The following is a 24,882-nucleotide window of genomic DNA, read 5'->3' on the forward strand; positions in this document are numbered from 1 at the left end:
TTAACCTTGAGACATATATGAAGTGCCTGTAGATAAAACATTAAGATATCTTATTTCTTTCAAAACAATGCAATGAAATAAAACAAGTAATAGTACAAGTGAAGCGATCTGTTATGTCTTGGTAACTACTGATCCTGGATGATGATATTTTGGGGTTTATTATACTATTCTTTTTACTTTTGTATGTGATTGAGAAATTTTATAAGTTTTTAAAAATTGATATTTCAAGTAAATTTAAGGTTTCTTTTTTTTTTTAAAGATTTTATTTATTTATTTGACAGAGAAATCACAAGTAGGCAGAGAGGCAGGCAGAGAGAGAGGAGGAAGCAGGCTCCCTGCTGAGCAGAAAGCCCGATGTGGGGCTCGAACCCAGGACCTGGGATCATGACCTGAGCCGAAGGCAGCGGCTTAACCCACTGAGCCACCCAGGCGCCCCATAATTTAAGGTTTCTTAAACACGGATTTTTAATAAGAAAGCGATATATTGAATTTGTCACATTTGTAACAGTGTTATTGAGATATAACTCACAGGCCATAAAATTCACCTCTTTAAAGTATACTTTAAGTGGTTTTTAGTACATGAACAGTGGTGCAACCGTCTCCACTAAATTTAGAATGCTTTCAGCACCCCCAAATCAAAACTGCTACCATTGGCAGTCATTCCCCACTTTCTGCCTAGCTGTAGAAAACCACAAATTTACTTTATTTCTGTGGATTTGCATATTCTGGACAGTTAACGTAAATGAAGTCATACAGTATAGAGCCTTCTGTGTCTTGCTTTTTTTTTTCCTTTTTGAATTTGCCTAATCTTTTCAATACCCATCCCTGTTGTAGAATTATTAGCCCTTCATTCCTTTTTATTGCAGAATAGTATTCCATGTGGACATATGACACGTTTTGCTTATCCACTTATCAGTGGTGGACATTTGGGGTGTTTTCCACTTCTTGGTTCTTCCGAGGAATAGGATTTTGATTGATTTTGCATTAAAATTATAATACTTCTTGAATATTTTGATAGCATGAGGGTATTCTCCAGCAGAGAGCACAATGTGGGGCTCCATCCCGGGACCCTGGGATCATGACCCAAGCTAAAGGCAGATGCTTAACTGACTGAGCCACCCAGTTGCCTCATAATGATTTCTTTTTACATTTTTTTCCCTGACTTGACCTAAGATATCACCTTTGTTGAAGAATGCTTTTCTGGAATGACAAGTTCCCTAATAAGCAAAGGGAAATTGACAACATAGAAAAATTTTGACGTAAATATTACCTGGGAGTATAATCCCAAACTCAGTGTTCTCAATATTTGTTGAAAACAGGGTGATGAGAATAAGTATCTTTGAGGATTTCGTGAAGACCTTGTTTCATCTAATTCCCTGAAGATATATATTCCAAACAATGTCTGATTAAGCCATACTAAAGGAATCACATGCCCAGACTGAATCCTTTTGCATTATAGGAACCTGGTATGATGTCAGAATGCTCTATGAACACTGGCATTTTATCTTTTATAAAGATATTGCTGAACTTATTTTATTATGCTGTATCTATTTTATGAGGAGCTTTGGACTAGAAATCAGATATGTCTTGGGGGTCAAGATGGTAGAAGAGGAAGATTCTGAGCTTACTTCCTTCCATGGACAAACTAGAACTACAACTGTTTATAAAACAACTATCTCTGAGAACAAATTGAAGACTTGCAGAAATGATTTTACACAATGAGGGATATAAAGGAAAAGCCATATCCTAATGGGAGAAGGGCAAAAATGTGGTTTACTAGGAATCCACAATCCCAGTGTGATGACCCATAACGGGTAGGGGGTTGTATCACAGTCATGGAGGCCCTCCTTGAGGAACCAGGGGCTCAAGCCCCACATTGGGGTCCTGAACTGGGAAGACATAACATCTGACTTTGAAAACCAGTGGGGCTTATGTCTGGGAAGGTAATAAGAAACAGACTCTGCTCTTAAAAAAAGAGTGTGCCTATAATCTCCCTTGTTCCTAGTGTCAGGGCAGAGGCAGCAGTTTGACCAATGCCTAGGTTACACATAAAGGAGATTAATTTTACAGCATGTGCCAGAGGGGCAGGGACATGCTGTAACATTCTTTGGGAACAGAAGTTAAGGTAGGCAGCATTTCTTTATGCTCCCATTCTATGTCACTGGCCCAGTTCAGGTAGGAGCAATTTCTCCCCAAGTTAAACCCCCCCATTTTGAACCCCATTCATGAGAGTGCCCTCAGCAGTCACAACCAGGCCTCATGGCCAGCCACCCACCAGTGCATACAAACCACAACAGGAGGGGGCACACAATCCACACCAGGGAAACCCCTGGGGCACCTCAGTTGGATGCATCACAGGGGTTTGTGCTATTGGACCCCACAGGACACCTACATAAAGCCACTCCTTCAAGAGTGGGTAATATAACTGATCTACCTAACACACAAACAATGAGGGACAAAATGAAGCTACAGAGGAATATGTTCCAAATGAAATAATCTACCTGAAAAATAATTCAGAATAATGACCATAAAGATGCTCACCAAACTCAGAAGACCGAATCAACACATTGGGAATCTCAATTATGAAATAGAAAATATAAAAAGGAAACAATCAGGGCTGAAGAATAACATAAAAAATATACTAGAGGTAACGGAGAGCAGATTAGAAAATACAGAGGAATGAATCAATGATATGGAGGACAGCAGTGGAAATCACTCTATCAGAACAGCAAAAAGAAAAAAGAGAATTAAAGACTAAATAGAGTTTAAGGGGTCTCTGGAACAATATCAGACATACTAACATTTCCATTGTAGGACTCCCGGAAGGAAGAGAGAGAAAAAAAGGCACAGAAAACCCATTTGAAGTAGTAATGGCTAAAAACTCCCTAACCTAATGAATGAAACAGACATCTATGTCCAAGAGTCACAGAGTTGTAAAGAAGATGAGCCCAAAGAGACCCACACCAAGATATTATAATCAAAGTATCAACAGTTAAAGAGAGAATCTTAAAAGAACTGGAAGACAACAAGTTAGAAAAAAGGAAATCCCGATATGACTATTACAACTGATTTTTCAGCTGGAAATTTACAGGTGAGAAGGGAATGACAGGATATATTCAAAGTGTTGAAAGGGGAAAAAAAAATCACAAGAATTCTCTTCCAAGCAAGACTGTCACTCAGAATTGAAGAGAGATAAGGAGTTTCCCAGACAAGTAAAAGCTAAAGGACTTCAACAACAAACCAGCCTTACAAGAAATGTTAAAGGAACTAATTTAAGTGGGAAAGAAAAGGCCATAAATAGAAAAGATAAAATTATAAAAGAAATGATCTCGCTAATAAAAGTAAACCTACAATATAGGTATGGATCGGGACGCCTGGGTGGCTCAGTGGGTTAAAGCCTCTGCCTTCAGCTCAGGTCATGATCCCAGGGTCCTGGGATCGAGCCCCGCATCGGGCTCTCTGCTCAGCGGGGATCCTGCCTCCCCCTCTCTCTCTGCCTGCCTCTCTGCCTACTTGTGATCTCTGTCTGTCAAATAAATAAATAAAATCTTAAAAAAAAAAAAAAAAGCTCTGCCTTTGGCTCAGGTTGTGATCCCAGGGTCTTGGGATCGAGCCCCGCATCAGGCTCTCTGCTCAGCAGGGAGCCTGCTTCCCTTCCTCTCTCTCTTCCTATTTGTGGTCTCTGTCAAAAAATAAAAAAAAAGGTATGGATCAACCACCTACGTATCTAATATGAAATTTACAAAAGTAGTAAAATCATCTAGACTTACAATTACTAGTCAGTGGATTCACTAAATAATAAGATACAAAATAGGACCTCAAAACATGAAACATTGTGGGTAGTGGTGGTAAAAATGTAGTGCTTTTAGAACACCCTTGAACTTAAATGATCTTCAACTTAAAGTAGAGTGCTACATAGAATTTTATGTCATATATGAACATATTAACCATAAACCAAATACCTTTATAGTTTTGCAAAAAATGAAAAGAAGGGACACAAACATAACATTACAAAAGTCACCAAATTACAAGGGAAGAGATTAAGAAAAACAGAGAACTATAAAACAACAAAATGATAACTACCTGTCTATGAATAATATTTTATTAAAGCCAAATATAGAATGTTATATTAGTTTAAGGTGTATAACACTGATTCAACAATTTCTTACATTACTCAATGCTGACCATGATGTGTAGTTACCACACAGTGTTATTATGATATTATAGACCATAATTTGCTATAATTTTTATCTCCATGGCTTACTTATAACTGGAAGTTTGTACCACTTAATCCTTTTTTATCCATTTCCCCATCTCCGTATACCCATTTCCTCTGGCAACTACCAGTTCTCTGTATTTAAGAGTGCATTTTTTTTCTTAATTTGTTTTGTTTTTTAGATTTTACATATAAGTGAAATTGTATTTTTTGTTTTTTTTAGATTTTATTTATTTGACAGAGACACAGTGAGAGAGGGAACACAAGCAGGAGGAGTGGGAGAGGGAGAAGAAGGCTTCCTGCTGAGCAGGAAGCCCAATACAGAGCTCGATCCCAGGACTGTGGGATCATGACCTGAGCTGAAGGCAGACACTTAACGACTGAACCACCCAGTCGCCTGTATTTGTCTTTTTCTGATTTGTTTCATTTAGTACAATGCCTTCTCAGTCCATCTGTGTTGTTGCAATTGGCAAGATCGCATTCCTTTTTTTATGGTTGAATAATAATCCATTGTATTTATACATACCGCAACTTTATCCGTTCATCTGTCAGTAGGCACCTGAGTAGTTTCCCAATCTCGGCTATTTTAAATAACGCTGCAGCAAACATAGGGGTATGTATATCTTTTTGAATTAGCATTTTTGGGGCACCTGGGTGGCTCAGTCTATTAAGTATCTGCCTTCACCTCAGGTCATAATCAAGAAATAGATTACTGGCAATGAAATAGAATCAGTAATAATAATTTAAAAATTCCAACAAGAAAAATTGTAGGACAGGATGGCATCATAAGTGCATTCTCTACCAAACATTTAAAGAGTTAATACCTATTTTTCTCAAACTTTTCAAAAAAATAGAAATGTTAAAGGAGATTCTTTGAATGGAAAGGAAAGACCATAAACAGGAGTAAGAAAAATAGGAAAGGAAAAAACTTCACAAACACATTTAAACATAATAAAAGTAGCAAATTAGTTACTTATAAAGGCAGTATGGAGATTAAAGCACACAAAAACCAATAAAATCTATAAAAATCAGCTGAAGGAATCATAAAATAAAAGGATGTAAAGTCTGATACCACATTCCTAAAATGTAGGGAAGTAAAAATTTAAGCTTGAAACTAGAAGTTTAACAGCACTAAACAACCATCAACATAATATAGACTGTTATATACATAAGATGCTATATACAAACTTAGTGGTAACCACAAATAAAAAATCATTAATAGGTACACACAAAAAAATAAGGAAAAGGAATCCAAGCACATCACTAAAGAAATCCATCAAACCACAAGAAAAGTGACCTGCAGAACTCAAAAAACAAGTAACAAAATGGCAATTAAAACATACCAGTTGGTAATTATTTTGAATGTAAATGGACTAAATGGTCTAATCAGAAGACAGGGTGACAGGGGCGCCTGGGTGGCTCAGTGGGTTAAAGCCTCTGCTTTCGGCTCAGGTCATGATCTCAGGGTCCTGGGATCGAGCCCCACGTTGGGCTCTCTGCCTGTCAGGGAGCCTGCTTCCTCCTCTCTCTCTGCCTGCCTCTGCCTACTTGTGATCTCTGTCAAATAAATGGATAAAATCTTAAAAAAAAAAAAAAAGACAGGGTGACAGGATTGATAAAAAAAGCAACACCCAACTATATGCTGCCTACAGAGACTTATTTCAGACTTAAAACACATGCAGTTTGAAAATGAAGGGTTTAGGAAAACCTTAATCATGAAAATGGAAAAGAAAGTGAAGGTGGCAATACTTATATAGATAAATAGACTAAGACAAAAACTAACAAGAGAGTTACTTGTTAGTACTAACAAGACACTATGTAATCATAAAAAGAACAATCCAGGAAGAAAGTTCAATAATGCTAAATATTTATGCACCCAACATTGGAGCAATCAAATTCATAAAGCAGCTAATAACAAACATAAAGGAAGTCATCAATAGTAATACAATCATTGTAGGGGACTTTAGGACTCCGTTTACATCAATGGATAGATCATCCGAAGAGAAAATCAACAAAGGAACAGTGGCTTTGAATGACACATTGGGCCAGATGGATCCAACAGATAAATTCAGAATATTCCATTCAAAAAGAGTGGAACACATAATCTTTTCAAGTGCGCATGGAACATTCTCCAGAGAAGATCACAATAGGCCACAAAACAAGTCTCAAAAAAGACTGAAGTAATACCATGCATCTTTTCTAACTACAGCACTATGAAACTAGAAATCAATTGTAAGGAAAACGTCTGGAAAGAACACGAATTCACGGAGTTTAAAGAACATGCTACTCAACAAAGAATGGGTCAACCAAGAAATCAAAGAGAAATAAAAAAATACATGGACATAAATGAAAATGAAACACAATAGCCCAAAATCTTTGGGATGAAGCAAAAGCTGTTCTAAGAGAAAAAAATTATAGCAATACAGGCCTACCTCAAGAAACAAGAAAAATCTTAAATAATCTAACATTACAACTAAAGGAGCTAGAAAAAGAAGATCTAAACCCTGAATCAATAGACAAAAGGAAGGAAATAATAAAGATTTGAGCAGAATGAAATAGAAACTTAAAAAACAAAAAGAACCATTAACTAGAACAGATAAATGAAACCAGGAGCCACTTCTTTGAAAAGATCGACAAAATTAACAAAGCTTTAGCTGGACTAAAAAAAAAAAAAAAAAAAAAAGGATTCAAATAAAATCAGAAATGAAAAAGGAGAAACACCACCATAGAAATATAAAAGATTATGAGTATGAAAATTTTTTTGCCAACAAATTGGACAACCTAGAAAAAAATGGAGGATTCCTAGAAACATTTAACCTCCCAATACTCCCAGAAAGAGAAAATTTGAAAAGACTGATTAATCTGTTTTATTGCCATTAGCAATGAGATTGAATTAGTAATCAAAAAAATCCAAATAAATTGAAGTCTAGGACCAGATGGCTTCACAGTTTAACTTTACCAAAAACAAAGAGGAGTTAATACCTATTCTGCTCAAACTATTTCAAAAAATAGAAGAGAAAGGAAAGCTTCCAAATTCATTCTATGAGGCCTTATCCCAAAACCAGATAGATATACTACAAAAAGTAGAACTATAAGCCAATACTCTAATGAACATAGATGCAAAATATCCTCAACAAATTATTGGCAAACTGAATCCAACAATACAGTTTAAAAAAAATTAGCCATGATCAAGTGAGATTTATTCCCGGGATACAAGTCTAGTTCAATATTTGCTGGTCAAGCAACCTGATACATGACAGCAACAAGAAAAAGGACAAAAACTATATGATTATTTCAATAGATATAGAAAAAGCATTGACAAAGTACAACATCCATTCTTGACAAAAACCCTCAACATAAAAAGGCCGTCTATGAAAAACCCAAAGCTAACACCATGCTTAATGGGGAAAAACAGGTTTTCCCCTAGATCAGGAACAGGACAAGGATGTCCACTCTCATGACTTTTATTCAACATAGTACTAGAAATCCTAGCCACAGCAATCAGACAAGAAATAAAAGGCATCCAAACTGGTAAGGCAGAAGTGAAATTTTCACTATTTGCAGATGTCATGATAAGTAAATTCCATAAAGCTGTGGGTTACAAAATTCACATATGGAATCTGTTGCATTTCTATACACTGATAATGAAGTAGCAGAAAGAGAAATTAAGACAACAATCCGATTTTAACTGCACTTAAAATAACAAAATACCTACACATAAACCTAACCAAGGAAGTGAAAGACCTGTACTCTAGAAACTACAAAAGACCAAGAAAAGAAATTGAAGGGGACACAAAGAAATGGAAAGATACTCCATGCTTATGGGTTGGAAGAAAAAATATTGTTAAGATGCCTATACTACCCAAAGCAACCTATAAATTTAATACAGTCCTTATCAAAATACTAACAGCATTTTTCACAGAACTATAACATATAATTCTGTAATTTGAATGGAACCACAAAAGACCCTGAGTAGGCAAAGCAATGTTGAAAAAGAACAAAAAAACTGGAGGTATAATAATCCCAGATTTCAAGATATACTATAAAATTGTAATCAAAACAATATGGTACTGGCATAAAAAAGTAGACACATAGATCAACAGAACAAAATAGCCCAGAAATAAATCCATGTTTATATGGTCAATTATTCTATGACAAAGGAGGCAAGAATATATAAGGTAAAAAGTCTTTTCAACAAATGGTGTTGGGAAAACTGGACCATTTAATTATACCATATATAAAAACAAACCCAAAATGAATTAAAGACCTAAATGAGACCTGGGACTGTAACAAAACTAGAAGAGAGCACAGGCAGTAATTTCTCTGACATTAACCATAACAACATTTTTCTAGATATGTCTCCTGAGGCAAAGGAAACAAAAGCAAAGATGAATTATTGGGACTATATCAAAATAAGGAGCTTCTGCACAGCAAAGTAAACTATCAACAAAACTAAAAGACAACCTACAGAATGGGAGAAGATGCTTACAAATGACATATCTGATAAATAGTTAATATCCAAATAAATATAAAGAACTTCTATAACTCAGCACCCCCCCAAAATAATCCAATTAAAAATGGGCAGAGGACATTTCTCCAAAAAAGACATAAAAATGGCCAACAGACACATGAAAAGATGCTCAACAGACGTATGAAAAGATGCTCAACGTCACTCATCAGGGAAATGCAAATCAAAACCACAATGAGGTATCACTTCACAACTGCCAGGAATGGCTACCATCAAAACCACAACAAATAACACGTGTTGGCAAGGATGTGGGAAAAAAGGCATCCTTGTGTACTGTCAGTGGGAAAAAGTGGTGCAGCCACTGTGGAAAACATAGAAGTTCCTGAAAAAAATTTAAAGTAAAACTACGCTATGTTCCAGTAATTGCACTACTGAGTATTTACCCCCCAAAATACAAAAACACTAACTCAAAACCATATATGCATCCCCCTAAGTTTATTGCAGCACTATTTACAATAGCCAAGATATGGGAACAACCCAGGTTTCTATCACTAAATGAATGGAGATATTTATATATCACACACACACACAAAGTGAAATTAGGCAAAGAAAGCAAATATCATACAATTTCACTCACACATGGCACTTAAGAAACCAAAGAAAAAAAGACAAACCTAAAACAAACTCTTAAATATAGAAAACTGATGGTTATCATTGTGGAGGTTGGGGGGTAGGGATGGGTGAAAAAGGTGAAGGGGATTAAGAATACACTTATGATGAACACTGAGTAATGTATAGAATTGTTCAATCACTATATTATACACCTGAAATGTAATACTGCATATTAATTATACTGAATTAAAAATATATTAAAAATTATAATAATATATAATACTTGAAAAATAAAAAGTAATGGAATTTTTCTTCTTAATTCCACAATAGCCAAACTATGGAAAGAACCTAGATGTCCATCAACAGATGAATGGATAAAGAAGATGTGGTATATATATACAATGGAATACTATACAGCCATCAAAACACTGGTCATTAGGGGAATGTTCCAATTAATGTTCCAATTGTATGTAATTTATGAAGTGCACTTGGAAGAAAGGGTTCCCAAATAAACAGAAAGGGGTGCCTATTTCAACTGGCATTTGGAAGCCTCCAAAAGATTTCAAAATTCCAAAACAGTTTCATTGAAAGATTCATTGCAAAATGTTAATGAGAAGTTAAAGAGAGGATGCCTTGGTGGCTGAATCAGTTGAGTGTCTGCCTTCAGCTCAAGTCATGATCTCAGGGTCCTAGGATCAAGCCCTGCATCTGACTCCCTGCTCAATGGGGAATCTGCTTGCCCTCTTCCTCTGGCCCTCCCCCTGCTCACTCTGTATCTCAAATAAATCTTAAAAAAAGAGAGAGAGAGAGAAAATGTACCTGAAAGACTGTAATATTGATATATCCATTCTGAAGAGACTATTAAACAGTTACCTTTTTAAAATAAGACCATCCAAGGATATAGGCAATTCTTTTCAGATTATCGTTCACTCCTTGATCAAAGGCCATAGTTAAAGAATGTCTTAAACCTAGAGAGGATTCTCAAGAGTTTTTGTAAATCGATTACTTTCTGAGCCCAGTCAAGAGAAACAAAATTTCACATTGGCCCATCCTTGTCCTTTTTTTATTTGTATCCTAAGAACTTGACTTGGCTTTCTGATTGTCTGGAAAACATAGGTGGTTAGTTCTTTGTCTATCTTTGGGAGAGACTCTCAATCTTGTGAAGATAGCATCTTTTACACCGTCTTTGACAAAAGCTCAGGAGTTTAACACTGCCAGAAATATTTACTATTTGTTCCAGCTGACACTGGGCAAGATAATTTGAAAAGATTTAATAACTTTATTATCAAATAAGTTTAACTCATTCCATCTACTAGAGAAATAAATTTAGATTCAACCTTTGTAATGAATGAGTTTTGTACCTGTTCCATGGCAGTAATTTAAAAACAGAAGGTGGGGTGCCTGGGTGGCTCAGTGGGTTAAGCCACTGCCTTCGGCTCAGGTCATGATCTCAGGTTCCTGGGATCGAGTCCCGCATCGGGCTCTCTGCTCAGCAGGGAGCCTGCTTCCCTCTCTCCCTCTCTGCCTGCCTCTCTGCCTACTTGTGAACTCTGTCTGTCAAATAAATAAATAAAATCTTTAAAAAAAAAAAGCAAACCAGAAGGTGTAACTTCTCTACATCTGTTTGTCTGTGTTCATGTGTGTCATATATGTGTGTTGTAGATATGTGGTATTTTCTACCTCCAGATGGTATTGCTAAAATTAATGTGTACAAGAGCTCTGCTGAATTGACTTAAAGAAAATTAAATGTTTATATGAATTATATTGTCAAATATAATAGAAACTAATTCAAATGTTTTTCAAATTCACTTGATCTGGGATGATCAAGTTTAAGTTTGTTGGCTTAATTAAAACAGGCATATCTTTATAGAGTTATTAAACTTTGAATATAATACAGATAATCTTCACTTTTATTCTGTTGAATTTACTTAATTCATGTTATATCTCTTGTGTGTTTCAGTAAAAACTACTTAGAATAATGGTTGATATTCTTTGATGTCTCATGAACTTTTCATGGGTAATCTAGATACAATTGTCAAGTACAAATAGAAGAGACAAAAAATTTTAAAAGTTTTCCAAATCTTTTTGGTACTTTGAAAACTTAAAGTTTTGCTAAGTGATGAGTGAGGGTAAACTCACTAAATATCTAGATCACTTCCTGATAAGATTAAAAAAAAAAAAAGAAACATTAACTACTAAACAGGTTTATCTACTTTTGGCTTGTTGTTACAGAAAAACTAAAATATTTGGATGTTAGTGCCATATTGGAGTCTGGTGATTATTTTGGAAACATTATCAGAAGATAGTCCTCAAGCTTCACTGAAAGGGACCTTATCAAGTGCTTCTGACTTGGCATTGCTGCAAAACTACATGGGATTGGATGTACATCTTACTCACAGCTAAAGAAAGCTCCACCTGACATCTGGTCCTGTATAGTTGCTGGAGACCTCTGAATCAAACTGATAAGGAAGAGAGGTAGCTGACATTGAGGTAGATGGCTTCTGCCCCAAATGACAGATCAAAATCTCATACTTTAACAAGAAACCCTTCTCCTCTTCCTTCTTGTCTTCACTCTGGCTTTTCTGGAAAGATAATGCTATCATCCATATCTCCCAGGTCATTGCTAAGGGCAATAACCTTTCAGACTGCTGGTTTTGTCAAAGATTTTTATCTGTCCATCATGCTAGAGGTCTCCTGGTTCTCCTTATAGGCAGTTCTTCTACATCCAATGTCATTGCAGACTACAATCATCAGCCCTTCCTACCCCCTTAGAAATCTCTTACCAAGTTCAACTTTCATGTCCAGAATATCCAGTGCCTTTTTACCTTTCTCCAGCAAATACTGTACTTGCCCATCAAACACAAATACCTGTGTTAATCTTAGTACATTTTCACCCCCATATTCCCATGATTATCTAGATGATCTCTGTTCTCACCAGAACTTACCAGCAGCACCCATCTTTGCAAGACATTTAGAACAACACTCTATTTCAGGTTTAGGGTTTCTCTTCTTATATGCATTGAAAAACCTGACTGGCCCTTGGCTTGAACCAGTAAATGCAGCAGTCCTTGTGAACAAATCCATTAATAATACCTCCCTAATGGTAATGGTCTGTGTGCCAATAGGATTTGTCTTTGTCTGTGATGGTTATAATTCTTCTTGAGCCTAAAAATGTCTAGATGACTGGCACACAACTGGGCAATGCCTTCTAGTTTATCTGTGCCCCTAACTGTCCATAGACAACTAAGATACTTCATCAATCAGCTCTCCTGTATTTATATCACTGAGTTAGAAAAGACCTACCAGGAGGCATTCATGATAGGGACCATACTTGCCTGGTTAGGAGTGAAAACAAAGATATGATCAGGAAATTCTTTTTAACTACTGAAGATATTGCAGATCCCATCACTATGACCTGCCCAACAAAGATTCTTAGGCTCTCTGGCCCACATAGTTCTTGGTGATAGGATAGCCCTTGTCGATCTTTCAGCTGAGCAAGGAGATATTTGTGCTATGGCCAACACCACCTGGTCCATCTAAATGAACAATTCTGGGGAAAGTTGAAACTTAGTTATATAAAATCACTGACTAGGCCATTTGGCATAAAAAGGAAACTCCTTCAGTGGGGGTTATTTGAACTACTTGATTTTGATTCATTTGAGTCCTACGGACCATGGCTCAGAAGTGCACTTGAAACATTGGAAATGATCTTGCTTATAGTTATAATCTCCCTGATATAGTATATCCTCTTAAAAATTTTTAATTTATTTAGGTGTGAGAGGGAGATGGCAGTGGAGTAGGAGGACCCTAGGCTCTCCTCATCCACACATACAACTTGATAACTATAAAATCATCTTAAAACCCCCAGAAATTCATCTGAAGATTGGAAGAACAAACTCTACAACTAAAGGTAGAAAGTAGAGAGATGCAGCTTGGGAGAGAAATGGATTGTGGCTGCTGTGGTGGGGAGCTGCAGTCATGGAGAAGGGCAAAAGACAGACTAACACACAAGGGGATGCATGGGGAAAATAAATGCCATAGCAATTGGCCTGCAAAGTGAAAGGGCCGGAATTTTGTGAGTTCTTGCAAACAGCAGGGCTTTAAAACTGGAGTTTTAAGGGTTGTTATGCTCAGCTCTGGGAGAGATTGGAGGGCACTGAGGCTTCACTTGGAAAGAAGGCAGGGCAAAGAGCCTGCAGACATATGCCGTAGAAACAGCGATCTGAAGATGCTTGGGGAGCAACTACAGGTGCATATCCTAGAGGTGCACTGTTCAGAGAGACTCCTCCAGGAACAAAAGAACTGGCAGGCTCTCTTTCCCTTCCCTGCACCTCAGTATAAGCACAGGGCCAAGAGCCAGTGAAGCACCAAAACTCACTACCTAACTTGCTTACTCGAAGCCCCACCTACCTGAGCTCCAGAACTGCCCTTCCCAGTCAAGCTTGCCTCTGTCCCAGTGCAGTAGGCTGCCTCCCTTAGAAGATCAGCCCAAACCCATGCTAACACCATGTCTGCTGACCTGAAAGTTTTGTGTACATTCAGTTCTGGTGGCAGTGGCAACAGGTCTCATTTCACAAGCAAACCAGAGCACACTTATTTAAAACACACCACATTTTTTTTTAAAGATTTTTTAAAGATTTAATGCAGGCAGAGAGAGAGAGGTGGAAGCAGGCTCCCCACCGAGCAGAGAGCCCGACACGGGGCTTGATCCCAGGACCCTGGGATCATGACCTGAGCCAGGCAGAGGCTTTAACCCACTGAGCCACCCAGACGCCCCTAAAACACACCACATTTAGGCCAGGGACCAAACACTGCCAATAACAGACAGAGAGCCTCTGCAGTCAACTGGCCTGAAGGATAAAGCAGCCATGATACAATAGCAGAGCTCATGCAGTACACACTGGAGATAATCCTGGCAGGTTCAGGCCCTGGGAGACAGGTGGCACTACACTGCAGTGCACTACAGGAACTCTTCTTCATAAAGCCATTACCCTCAATAACAGGAGATATAGCTGACTTTCTTAACACAGAGAAAGAGGCACAGAGACTTAGACAACATTAAAAGAAAAAGGAATTTGTCCCAAATGAAATAACAGGACACGGACACTGCCAGAGTTCTAAGTAAAACAGATACAAGTAACATGCCTGATGGAGAATTTAAAGCAATGTTCATAAGGATTCTCACTGCACTGAAGAAAAAGGTGGAGGACATCAGTGACACCATTAACACAGAGATAAGGAATAACATAGCACAGAGAAAGGACTCAGTAAACAAAATGAGAAACACACTTGATAGAATGAACAGCACACTGGAAGAAGCAGAGGAACAAATTAATGACCTAGAAGACAGAGTAATAGGAAGTAATTGAGCTAAACAAAAGAGAGTAACAAGAATTATGCAAAACAAAAATAAACTTAGGGAACTCAGTGACTCCATCAAATGTAATAACATTTATATCATAAGAGTCCCAGAAGAAGAATAGAGAAATGAGGGCAGAGAGTTTATTTAAAGAAATAATAGCTGAAAACTTCCCTAATCTCAGGAAGGAAATGGATATCCAGACCTAGGAAGCACAGAGAACCCCCAACTAAATCAACAAGAGCAAATCCACACAAAGATGTACTTTTATTAAAATGGAAAAATATATTGATAAAAAAATTTAAAAGCAGAAAAGAAGACAGTTACATACAAAGCCCCCCCCCCCCCCCCACTGCAATAAGGCTATCAGATTTTTAAGCAGAAACCTTCTAAGCTAGAAAGGAGTAGCATGTATTCAAAGTGCTGAATAGGGAAAATCTGTAGCCAAGAATGCTCTGTCCAGCAAGGCTATCTTTCATAATAGAAGGAGAGATAGTTTCCCCAACAAAAACTAAAGAAGTTCATGAGCATTAAACTAGTTTTGCAAGAAATATTAAAGGGAATGCTTTGAGTGGAAAGGAAAGACCAAAAATGACAGTATGAAGGTAGGAAGCAAAAATGCAATAAAAATGAATATTTATATTAAAAACCAGTCAAAGAACTCACAAAATAAAAGGCTATAAAGTATGCTATCATATACCTAAAACATGGGGACCAGAGGAATAAAGAATGGGTTCAGACTTAAAAGATCACCAACTTAATACAGACTACTATATGTTGAATATGTTATATACAAATCTAATAGTAATCACAAATCAAAATACCACCAATACATACATAAGCAAAGAATCAATAGAAAGAAACCCAAAAATCTCACTAAAGAAAACAAGCAAATCATGAAAGAAAGGATTAGAGAAAATTTTCAGAAACAACCACATAACAAGTAATAAAATGGCAATAAATACATATCTCTCAATAATTATTTTAATGTAAATGGACTGAACACTAATCAGAAGATACTGGGTGACAGAATAGATTAAAAAAAGAAAAAAAGACCCAGTATATGCCACTTACAAGAGACTCATTTTAGACTTAAAAACAGCTGCAGATTGCAAGTGAGGGGATGAAGACCATTAATCATGCAAATGACTGTCAAAAGAAATCTGGAGGGGCCCCTGGGTGGCTCAGTTGTTAAGTGTCCGCTGTTGGCTCAGGTTATGATCCTGGGGTCCTGGGATCAAACACTATATCAGGCTCCCTGCTCCATGGACCGCCTGTTTCTCCCTCGCCCGCTCTCCCTGCTTGTGCTCTCTCACTCTCTGTAAATAAGTAATGAAAATCTTTAAAAAAAAAAAAGAAATCCGGAGTAGCAATACTTATATCAGACAAAATAGGCTTTAAAACAAAGACTGTAGGGGCACCTGGGTGGCTTAGTCATTAAGCATCTGCCTTTGGCTCAGGTCATGATCCCAGAGTCCTGGGATCGAGCCCCACATCGGGTTTCCTGTTTCTCCCTCTCCCACACCCCCTGCTTGTATTCCCTCTCACTGTGTCTCTCTCTGTCAAATAAATAAATAAAATCTTAAAAAAGACTGTAACAAGAGACAGAGAAGAATCCTATATAATAATAATGGCAACAATCCAACATGGACATATAACAATTGTAAATATTTATGCACCCAACATGCGAGCACCCAAATACATAAAACAGTTAATAATGAAGGAATGGATCCAAAACAATACAGTAATAGTAGGTACTTTAACACTGCATTTACATCAATGGACAGATGATCTAAACAGAAAATCAACAAGGAAACAGTGGCTTTGAATGACACACTGGACCAGATGGACTTAACAGATATATTTAGAACATTCTCCTCCTTCAATAGCAGAATACAAATTCTTTTCAAATGCACATGAAAGATTCTCCAAAACAGAATATGTATCAGGCCACAAAATCAGCCTCAACAAATACAAAAAGACTGAATCGTACCATGTACCTTTTCTGACCACAACCCTATGAAACTAGAGGTCAACCACAAGAAAAAATCTGGGATGAGCACAAATACATGGAGGTCAAATAACATGCTACTGAACAATGAGTGGGTCAGGAAATCAAGAAATAAATAAGTACATGGAAACAAATGAAAGTGAAAACACAATGGTCTAAAACATTTGGGATGTAGCAAACACAGTTCTGAGAGGAAAGTTTATAGCAATACAGTCATAACTCAAGAAGAAAAATCTCATATAAACAACCTAATCTTACAACTAAAGGAGCTACAAAAAGGACAACAAGCAAAACTGAAAACCAGCGGTAGAAAGGAAATAACAAAGATTAGAACAGAAATAAATGATATAGGAACTAAAAAAACAGTAGTACAGATACCACAAAACCAGGAGCTGCTTCTTTGCAAAAAATCAATAAAACTGATAAACCTCTAGCCAGACTTATTAAAAAGAAAAGATAAAGGACCCAAATAAATAAAATCACAGATGAGAGAGGAGGAAAATAAGCACCAATACCACAGAAATACAAACAATTATTAGAGAATATTAAGAAAAACTATATGCCAACAAATTAGACAACTCAGAAGAAATGGATCAATTCCCAGAAACATAGAACCTACCAAAACTGAAACAGGAAGACACAGGAAACTTGAACAGATCAATAACCAGCAAAGAAATTGAATCAGTAATCTAAAAGCTCCCAACAAACAGAAGTTCAGGACCAAATAGATAGCTTCACAGGTGAATTCTACCAAACATTTAATGAAGGGTTAATACCTACTGTTTTCAAACTACTCCAAAAAATAGAAAAAGTAGGAAAACTTCCAAATTCCTTCTATGGGGCCAGCATTACCCTGATACTAAAACCAGATAAAGACATCACAAAAAAAGAGAACTAGAGACCAGTATCTCTGATGAACACAGATGCATAAATCCTCAACAAAACACTAGCAAATCAAATCCAACAATACACTAAAAAAATCACTCACATTGATCCAGTAGGATTTACTCCTGGGTTTCAAGAGTGGTTCAATATTTGCAAATCTATCAACATGATACATTATATCATCAGGAGAAAGGATAAAACCATATGGTCATTTCAATAGATGCGAAAAAGCATTTGACAAAGTACAACATGCATTCATGATAAAAAACCCTCTACAAAGTAGTTTTGGAGGGAACATACTTAAATGTAATTAGGCCATATATGAAAACCCATAACCGACTTTATCCTTAGTGGGCAAAAATGGACAGCCCTTTCCCTAAGGTCAGGAACAAGACATGGATGTTCAGTCTCAATATTTTATACAACACAGTACTGGAAGTCTCAGCCACTGACTGAGTGTTGCAGTCAGACAACAAAAAGAAATAAAAGGCATCCAAATTGGTAAGTGAAGTGAAATGTTTACTATTTGCAGATGACATCATTCTACATAGAAAGAACCTGAAAGACTCCACCAAAACTGTTAAAACTGATAAATGAATTCAGTAAAGTCACAGGATATAAAATCAGTACACAGGAATCTGTTGCGTTACTCTACACCCATAATAAAGCAGAAGAGAAATTAAGAAAACAATCCCTTTTACAATTACACCAAAAACAATAAGATAGGTAGGAATAAGCCTAACCAAAGAACTGAAAAGCCTATACTCTGAAAATTGTAAAACATTAATGAAGAAATGGAAGAGGACACAAAGAAGTGGAATGACGTTTCATGTTCAGGGTTTGGAAGAACAAATGTTATTAGAATAACCATACTCCCCAAAGCAATCTACACATTTAATGCAATCCTTATCAACATACCAACAACATTTTTCACAGAGTTAGAACAAACAATCCTAAAATTTGAGTAGAACCACAACAGACCCCAAATAGTGAAAGCAGTCTTGAAAATGAAAAGCAAAGCTGGAGGCCCTGGAATTCTGAACTTCAAGTAATATTATAAAGCTATAGCAATCAAAACAGTATGGTACTGGCACAAAAAACAGACACAAAGATCAACAGAACAGAATAGAAGACCTGGAAATAAGCCCAAGTTACATGGTCAATTAATCTTCCACAAAGCAGCAAAGAATATCCAGTGGGAAAAGGACAGTCTCTTCAACAAATGAGGTTGGGAAAACTAGACAGTCACAGGCAAAAGAATAAAACTGGATGACTTTCTTATACCATAGAAAAAAATAAATTCAAAATGGATTAAAGACCTAAATGAGAGACCTGAAACCATAAAAATCCTAGAAGAGAGCAGAGGCAGGAATTTCCTCTGACATCAGCCCTAGCACTTTTTTGTAGGCATGTCCCCTGAGTAAAGGAAACAAAAGCCAAAATGAGGACTTGGGACTACATCAAGATAAAAAGGTTCTTCACAATGAAGAAACCATCAACAAAACTAAAAGGCAAAACTTATGGCATGGGAGAAGATATTTGCAAATGACATATTTTGTAAGCGTTAGTATCCAAAACATACAAAGAACTCACAAAACTCAACACCTCAAAAACATAATCCAATTAAAAAACAATTCTCTTTCAGGGAAGACATCCAGATGGCCAACAGATACATGAAAAGATGTTCAACATCACTTATTATCAGGGAAATGCAAATCCAAACCACAATGAGGGATCACCTCACACCTGTTGGAATGGCTAAAATTAACAACACAGGAAACAACAGCTGTTGGTAAGGTTGTTAGGGATAGGGAGCTCTTGTGCACTGTTGGTGGGCATACAAAAAGTGCAGCAACTGGAAAGCAGTATGGAGATGCCTCAAGAAATTAAAAATAGAACTACCATACAATCCAGAAATTCCACTTCTGCATACTTATCTGGACAAAATGAGTACACTAATTCAAAAAGATATATGCACCCGTATGTTTACTGCAGCATTATTTACAATAGCCAAGATATGGAAGCTACTTAAGTGTCCATCAATAGATAGATAAAAGAGATGTATATGTGTATATGTATATGTGTGTCTACACATGAATATTATTTGGTCATAAAAAAGAATAAAATCTTGCCATTTGTGACAACATGGATGGAAGAAATGATAGTATTCTAAATGAAATAAGTCAGAGAAAGGCAAGTACCATAAAATTTCACTTATTTGTGGACTCCAAAAAACAAAAAAGATACAGACAGACTCATAGGTACAGAAAACAGTCTGATGGTTGCTGGGGGGTCGGGGAAGGGATGGGCAAAATAAAGTAAGGCGATTGAAAGTTACAAGCTTACAGCTATAAAATAAATGAGACATAGGAATGTGATGTCCAGCATAGGAAATACAGTTAACAATGCTGTAACAACTTTGTACCATGACCAATGGTAGCTAGATTTATCATAGTAATCACTTCCTAATGTACATAAATGTTGAAGCACTTATATTGTACACGTGAAGCTAGCATAATATTTTATGTCAAATATACACTGATAAAAAAAGTTAAAAAAACAATAAATCAGATATGGTTGTGTCTTTCTTGAACAGTTTTTTTATGTATTTAAAAAATTTGATAGACATCTTGAATTGTGAGTTAGCTTTTCAAAATCTTACTACATATGTATCAGACATACTGATCTTTCCATGTATTTTCCCCCATAATCCCCTTTTCTCTTATCCCTAGATGTGTTTTATCTTTACTTTCTCACTTGCTAGAGTATTAATTCTTGTCATATTTGGTGTATTCTTAGAAGTCCCCATAACTTTTCAAAATTTTTTGAACAAGACAAGGTATAAATAAAGTAAAAAGTTAAAAAGTATATTTACGTGTACAAAGCTAACTTCTGTCTAAAACAAGTCCCAGATGAACAGGACTAGAAGTAGCCTTTCTGCATTAAGTTTTAAAGGTGCAGTAATCCCTGGGTATTGATTTTTTTTTTTTATTTTTTTTTTAAAGATTTTATTTATCTGACAGAGAGCGATCACAAGTGGGCAGACAGGCAAGCAGAGAGAGAGAGAGGAGGAAGCAGGCTCCCTGCAGAGCAGAGAGCCCGATGCGGGACTCGATCCCAGGCCCCTGAGATCATGACCTGAGCTGAAGGCAGAGGCTTAACCACTGAGCCACCCAGGTGCCCCATTGATTTTTTTTTTTTTTTCTATTAGCCCAGATCTGAGAAAATGCCTCAGAATTTTCATATTATTCTAATTTCCACAAACTATTGCATTTAAAGAGAAATCAGTCTCGGACATCCTCCTTGATGTCTCCCTCTAATGCACAGAATGTTGGTTTTTGGGTTCCACTGGAATGGTCATCTCGCCTCTTGAACCTGCACCTTCCCTGTCCCCTGTCTTACCTGCAAGGCCTGCAGATCCGAGAAGGTCTTAGCCGGGATTGTATGAATGCCATTGCTGTGCAGCATTAGCAACTCCAATTTGTTCAGGCCAGAAAAATCCGTTTCTGTCAATCTAACCAAGCTGTTGTACCTGAAATTAAAACAACAGGTATAAGCTACGCCTATCAGCTGTGGTTCAGCTGTCAAAGCAAAAGTGCACACATACATGTCCACACACAAAACCCAATATCTCCCTTTTTATATTTTATTTTGTTTGAGAAAGAGAGAGAGAGAGCATGTGATGGGGGCAGAGGGAGAGGGAGAAGCAGGCTCCCCACAGAGCAGGGAGCCTGAGGTGGGGCTTGATCTCAGGCTCCTGGGATCATGACCTGGGCCAAAGGCAGAATCTTAATGGAATGAGCCACCCAGGTCCCCAGTACCTCACTTTTTATAACCTGTGCTCGAAGGAGAAAATCAAATGCTTGACATATATTGAGATTCATCAGATGCCACAGAAGGCCCACCCACTCCCCATCCGGTTACATGCCCACACTCCCCTGCCCAGGATATACCACATCCCTCCTCAATTTCCACCCTTTCTACATGTGTTGTTCCTTCAGCTTGGGATGCCACTGGCTCCGCCTCTCTCTACTACTCCCAGTCAGGCCCAGCCCCTTTTTTGAGGACATGCCCCCTACCTTGCTTTCCCAGGTAGAATTTCTCATTATAAAGTAGAGGTTGAGCAACCTGGACTCTCAGGGTGCCTGGGTGGCTCAGTGGGTTAAGCCTCAGTGGGTTAAGCCTCTGCCTTTGGCTCAGGTCATGATCCCAGGGTCCTGGGATTGAGTCCCACATTGGCCTCTCTGTTCAACAGGGAGCCTGTTTCCTTCCCCTTTCTCTCTTCCTGCCTCTCTGCCTACTTGTGATCTCTCTATCAAATAAATAAATAAAATATTTAAAAAAGAAAAGAGAAAGAAAAAGAAACCTGGACTCTTAACCAAAGAGTTTAGTCAAAAAATTTGGCTAGGATTATGAACCTAGGCCTTGGTAGTGAGTCAACCCTGGGTAAAATCAGCAATCTTTCTAAGCCTCCATTTCTTCATCTATAAAGTGCAAGTATAGAAGCGACTTAAAAGGTGTTCTGAGGATTAAGTGAGTGAATGTGTGGAGAGTGCCCTGCTCAGTGCCTGATGGCAGTAAGTGCACAGTCAGTGTTACCTATTATCATTAGTGAGTGTTCCAAGGAACTTTGCATGCTCTTTGAAGGTTCTTACTACTTATTGTGTATCTGTTTTCTCCCTTTCACTGAAGCTTCTAGACGTAAATAATTCATCTTATTCCTTATTGTATCCCTGGCATATAGTAGGTTCTTCCTATTATCAGACACATGATGTTAAATCAGACTGCACATGTGTATACACACACACACCACAGTTTTTCACAAACCTTTAAAATATAATCACCTTTTAGCAGATTTAATTAGGTTTACATTTTTTAAAGAATTTTAAATTTTAAATAAGAATTTTAAATAAGTCACTTTTCATGAAAAGAAGTCCAAGGGCCTTCTTAAAGGGTCTAACCAACTTTTCATATGTATCTTTTATATATGGGAGGACATTTCCAGTGTCCTATTATCGCCTCCTGATAGGTCACAACTCTAATTCTTAACAGATGATATTTTCCAGTAAAAAGGTAGCCAGAATGAAGTTCTTCTATAATCTTGGGCCTCTCATCCTATCAAGAGTGATTTCAGGTTCTAGAACTTTCTCCTAGTAAAAGCTTACCAGGAAAATGTTGCTTATTGTCCCTCACAAACTTAAGATCTTCATGTGCTTATTTCAGAAGAGAAATACCATTTTGGTTCATCTCCTAAAGTCACAAGTTTTGTTTGATATTTTGGGCATGAAGCATCAGTGTGATGTCTGCTTGAGAAGGGCACAAGACAAGGGGCCCCACGCACCCTAAATTAATACGTTCCACATTGGGTGAGATGCTGTTTGGAATGGAGGTCAGGTACCGAAATGTGCAGTGCACCTCAGTGGGCACATAGCAAGCACAGCGACGAGGACAGGCATTGCCCCCGTGGCTGGCCACCAGGCATGTCACGGAGAAAGAGACCAGCAAGCAGGTGATTCCTCTGCCTTTAGCCTTCATCCTGGAAAAAAAAAATTACACCTCAGGGTTCTAGGTATGGTTTGAGCAAAATTCCAGTACAAAGTCAAAGTCTGTTATCTGGGAGAGCTTTCTGAAAGGTCATAAGTGGCTAACTTCATTCATTCACAACTTGTATGGTAAAACTTACTCTTTGCAAAACCTTGCGATCAAGTGAAGTATTTACTGTGAAAATTCCTTCACAGCTTCTCACTTCTTAGTGAAAACAAAAATACCTATGACTTAGAGAGTCCGTAAAAAGAAAAAAGAGAGACCATAATGAAGGTATTATGCCAACGGAAATACAGAAGGCCTAGTTTCCTGTTTACCCATTAGTTCTTTTAGACCAACTTTTAAAATACTGATTATAAAACTAATCCGTGTGCATAATAGAAAGTTTGGAAGCTGTAAATAAGTAGAATAAAATTACTTGTATTCCTACAACCCACATATAAACATTAACATTTTGCTGTATTCCTTCCAGCCTTTCATAGGTGGTGTATGTTTCTGTGTATATATGTGTATATATGTGACCAAACGAAATTTGTAACACACTTTATTCATTGAGTGTATAATGTCTGTTTTTTGCTTTATTAAACCTTCTTCAAAAAAACATTTTTAAGAGCTGTAATACTCCACTGGAAGGGTGAATAAATCTCAGACATGTCCTTTAGTCCTTGCCAAAAAAGACACGTTGCACGCTTCCCTGCCATGTAATAACCACAAGCCACAGTAGCTCCTCCCCCTCCTTCCCCCCCACCTCCTCCCACTCCTCCTCCCCCTCCTCCTCTTACTCCTCCACTACCTCCTCCTCTTCCACCTCCTTTCTGCCATGGGAGTCAGGGAGCATCATAAGGGAAGAAATATGCTCAGCTTCTTGGAAAAACAAAATTAGCCATGTGTGGGGCAAGCTCAAGGATCCAAACCTAATTTTCTCTTGAAATCCAGAATATACAAGGATTGCAATAAAATTTTTATTGTGTTTTTCTAAGAAAAGTGACCTTCATAATTTATAAATATCAACATTCCTTGGGATAGAATGGTTTCTTTGGGATTATACCAGCAACTATCTTTTAGCCATAAACAATGCTAAAAATAGATGCAGAATTGCTAGTCTTCATATACATAAAGATAGTGGAATTATTATCAGAATTTAGTCCAAACTAAAATTTAACATAGGATTAATCACATGACTTTTGTCATTATAACCATCTGATTACAAAAATTTTAAGTGAACATATGATTGAAGACAGCATTTTCACCTTCCATCATTATTTAAGCAAAAAACCGAATGGTGGGACAAAGGTAATTCATTCAGCTAAAAAACAGAAATTCTGGGTTATGCCCACATGAGAGTTATTTAAAAGAATCACAACTCTACAAGAACAAGACAGTGCATTCCCACAAATTTAAACCTGAAAAATGTATATAACAAAATAGAAATTAACAGTACCTGAGCTCTTCTTTCCTGGTTCTGAATCCTCTCCTGAGCCAGGCAGAGATAGAAAATCTTACCAGTGAGTGAAAAACTGTATCCAAAACCGAGTGAGGAAAAGTTCTCTGCTCCCCAAAGGAGCAAATGGCTTAGTCTTTTGGCTTGCAGCTTAGGAGTGATACTCTGGAGAGAGACCTGGAGGGTGTCCACAGCTTCAGTGAACTCTAGCCCATGTGCCCACATTAAGCCAAAAGAAGGGTTCCTGTATTATAATTGTTAGAGAAACAAAAGACAAAGTGGAAGTTTTAAAATTTCCTTTCTCTTCCCTCAACAGTGTCCTTTAAAACCTCCCTAAAGTTGTCAT

At 37.4% G+C, this 24,882-nt stretch overlaps 1 protein-coding gene across 1 annotated transcript in view; it reads right to left on the minus strand.

Annotated features, from left to right (window-relative positions):
* Positions 1-24,605, minus strand: part of IGSF10 (immunoglobulin superfamily member 10) — a 47,072-nt gene extending 22,467 nt beyond the window's left edge. The window contains 3 exon segments of the mRNA XM_047727936.1: positions 20,954-21,083; positions 22,893-23,087; positions 24,537-24,605. Of these exon segments, the coding sequence (XP_047583892.1) occupies positions 20,954-21,083; positions 22,893-23,086 (324 nt within the window). The 5' untranslated portion in view covers position 23,087; positions 24,537-24,605.
* Between the last annotated feature and the right edge of the window lie 277 nt (positions 24,606-24,882).

Source organism: Lutra lutra, chromosome 1 (genome assembly GCF_902655055.1).
Source record: "Lutra lutra chromosome 1, mLutLut1.2, whole genome shotgun sequence".
In the NCBI taxonomy this organism is placed as follows: Eukaryota; Metazoa; Chordata; class Mammalia; order Carnivora; family Mustelidae; genus Lutra; species Lutra lutra.